We start from the raw sequence: 3284 nt of genomic DNA, 5'->3' as shown, positions 1-3284 counted from the left end.
ATTCTGTGAACTCGTGGATTTTGTGCTTGCTGAGTGAAAAGCTGGGTAACCAAGGCCTCTCCCTCCGTGTGCTTTGTTGCAGACAAGGATGCAGAGCTTGCAGCCGGACCCCAAAGCCCAGTACAGGAGCGTGTACGAAGCTCTGAAGAAGATTGTCCTCACTGAGGGGCTCTGGAGGCCTTTACGTGGGATTAATGTCACCATGCTGGGGGCTGGCCCTGCCCACGCCATGTACTTTGCCTGCTATGAGAAAATGAAAAAGTCCCTCAGTGACACTCTCCAGCAGGGAGGAAACAGCCACCTGGCCAATGGTATTTTGGGGGATGTCACCCTAAAAAAACACCCCCACCCCACTTGTGGTTTTATCGCTTGCTTCCTGCTCTAGGCAGCCAAATAATCCCCCTGGGAGGAGGCAGGAGGCAAAGAGGTGGCACCTGCCCCTGGGTTGAGCCCTTCTTGGTGGTTACCTTGTTCCTCTGACACCCCTGGCACTGGGCAGTGCTTGGCAGGTCTACAGAGGGTAGAGGAGGCTGGGCTGGGTGTCAGCAGTGGAGTAGAGAAGCCCTTCCTGACCTCATGGCACTCGTGTTTGCCCTCCAAATTCAGGCTGGTTTAGGTTCCTACACTGCTCTCTCCCAGCACGAGTCCTCAGTGCAGTGGACAAGGTGTTCAGGTGCAGTTGTGCTGATTCTGTGTTGTCACAGAACCATTAAAGTTGGAAAAGGCCTTCAGGAGCATCAGGTCCAGCCTTTGAAGGTGTCCCCTAAAGGTATAACCTTGTGTTGAAGGCATCACTCCAACCTCTGGGAGGTTTGGAGCTCAGGTTGTTCCAGCTGTCCCTGGGAGCTCCAACATGAAGTGCCCTCCTCCATCCTCTGCGTGCTCAATTTGGCTTTTATCAGGAATATTTTGCTTTTCAACCCAGAAATAACTCTGTAACAGCAGAAACTCTTTAAATGGACAGCCAGGGTGTTAGAAAAAGGTTTGTGCAGGAGACCTGACGTGCTGTGAGAGCAGGAATCTGCCATGGACTCACTTCCCTCAGTTCAGGGAGTAAAACATCCTTCTTCTTGCTGCTTTTTGCCAGGAATACCTTTCCCATGTTTGCCTTTCAAGTAGCTACAGGCTTTTTGGTACCAGCAGGAAAACTGGAGCTCTGGGTTAATGAGAAATGACCAAAAGTCATTTGGGCAAGAGAGAATTCGAGGTGGGAACCCAGATCAAAGGGGAAGGTGTGGCTGGAGAGGCCCTTCCTGGAGCCAAGTGCGGGATCGTTCATGGCTGGTTGGACTTGGCAGAATGTGGGCAATTAGTGTTTGAGAAGTAAAGGGCTGAGTAAAGGGCTGCAAACACCTAATTAGGGATGTGCTGGGCTGGTTGCAAACATTGCTCATGTCTCAGTCATTTTGCAGGGGGGTTGTGGTGTGGACAAACCCCTGGGAGTCGTTGGGGATGGTGGCTGTGAGTGCATCCCGGTGTCCCTGGGTGGCTTTTGCTGCCCTGGCAGTCACTGCAGTGTCCCTGGGCGCTCCCCCAGCTGCCTCCATGGGTGGCAGTGCCCAGGCAAGCCCTGGCTCCTCTGTTTGCCTTTCTCAAGGCTGCTCTTGCCCCGCAGGGATAGCCGGGAGCGTGGCCACGCTGCTCCACGACGCCGTGATGAATCCCGCCGAAGGTAAGCCCTGGGCAGGGCAGGGCTGCTCCCCCCGGGGGCAACCATCAAAAATACACACTCTGCTTCCAAGCAGCAAGGCAGGAGAGGGATAGAACAGCACAGGGGGTTTGTTGCAGCAGATCTCTGACGTTTATGCTCCTCGGTGTAACATAAACGTTGCTTTATAATTCCTTTATAAGCGTACCTTGGGATTGGCTGCCCTGGAGCAAACTCATCATAACTTAGCATTTGTGGTGACAAATTCCCCTTTTTTTTTTCTTGTTTTTAAATGGGAAAACAAGGTTTGGGAGAAACTCTGACTAATTAGTCCTTGAGCACAAGATGTCAAACAGGGGACATGTAGTCAAATGCACAAAACTTCAAATAATGTGCAATGAGCATCTTCTCACATTTAGCACTAACATTAAAAACATTTAACCTGTCAAAAAAGACTATCAGATAAACATTTGTTAGATATAGAAAGGTAAGCAAGGAACAAATGCAAAAGAAAGAATTTTGGACAATGTTAGACTAAGTAACCATGGATCAATTTAAAACATGTTTAGTTGGCTTAAACAAACTACTTATTCCCATTATTCTCTGTCAGAAATTAATTTTATTTAAGTTATCCTTTTAGTTAGTTTAAACAAACTACTTAACTTATTCCCATTATTCTCTATCAGAAATGAATTTTATTTAAGTTATCCTTTTAACGCTTTATTAAAACCGACTGATAATTAAATAGTTTTGAACTCAGTGAAATGAGGCCCCTCGGTGTAAAATGCAGCTAAAATGACAATTCTCTGGCCTGCAGCTCCTCACTGCACTCCTGAGCTGGCCCAGAGTCAGGTTTTTCTGGGGGAAGAAATCTCTGGTGTATCAAATCCTTTTAATTATGCCCTGATGAAGTGAATTAAATTAGTTGGCCTTTTGCTTGAGTCAGTGGAAGCTGCTCCAGTCAGTGGGGCTGGAGGTGGGTCTGTTCCACTTCCCAGGTGAGGGACAGTGATTAATTCACTTTTCTAGGACTAAAGAGTCATTAGTTAAGCTAGAACTAAAAGGTCATTAATTAAGCTGGAGGAGAGGAGTTCATTAGCCCATGGGAGTGCAGAGCTCTGCCCTGCTTCCCTCCCTGTGATAAGTCTTTTGGGGGCACTGGGAAGTTTGGGGGGCTCAGTTTGGGCTGGGAAGGGGAGGTTGGGTCAGGAGTTTGGGCTTGGAAAGGCAGGTTGGCTCTGGGTGACTCAGTTGGGTCTGGAGTTTGGGCTTGAGGGGCTTGGTTGGGTCTGGGTGGGCTTGAAAGGGGAGGTTGGGTCTGGGTGGCTCAGTTTGGGGGGTGTGGAAGGAGCTGTTGGCTCTGGGTGGCTCAGTCTGGATTTGGAAGGAGATGTTGGCTCTGGGTGGCTCAGTTTGGCCATGGAAGGTGAGGTTGGCTCTGGGTGGCTCAGTCCAGATTTGGAAGGTGAGGCTGGGTCTGGGTGGCTCAGTCTGGGGGGTGTGGAAGGAGCTGTTGGGTCTGGTGGCTCAGTTTGGGGGGTGTGGAAGGAGCTGTTGGCTCTGGGTGGCTCAGTCTGGATTTGGAAGGTGAGGTTGGCTCTGGGTGGCTCAATCTGGATTTGGAAGGTGAGGTTGG

The 3284-nt window shown here is 49.8% G+C and overlaps 1 protein-coding gene across 1 annotated transcript in view; it reads left to right on the top strand.

Moving 5' to 3' along the window:
- Nucleotides 1-6: 6 nt before the first annotated feature.
- Nucleotides 7-3284, top strand: part of LOC103757411 (mitoferrin-1) — a 48477-nt gene continuing 45199 nt past the window's right edge. Inside the window, exons 1-2 of the mRNA XM_029964570.1 lie at nucleotides 7-311; nucleotides 1616-1672. Coding sequence (XP_029820430.1) covers nucleotides 89-311; nucleotides 1616-1672 — 280 coding nt within the window. The 5' untranslated portion in view covers nucleotides 7-88. The remainder of the gene's footprint in view (nucleotides 312-1615; nucleotides 1673-3284) is intronic.

This window comes from Manacus vitellinus, unplaced genomic scaffold (genome assembly GCF_001715985.3).
Source record: "Manacus vitellinus isolate BGI_N305 unplaced genomic scaffold, ASM171598v3 scaffold_74_pilon, whole genome shotgun sequence".
Lineage (NCBI taxonomy): Eukaryota > Metazoa > Chordata > Aves > Passeriformes > Pipridae > Manacus > Manacus vitellinus.
This window is presented reverse-complemented; position numbering and strand designations above follow the sequence as displayed.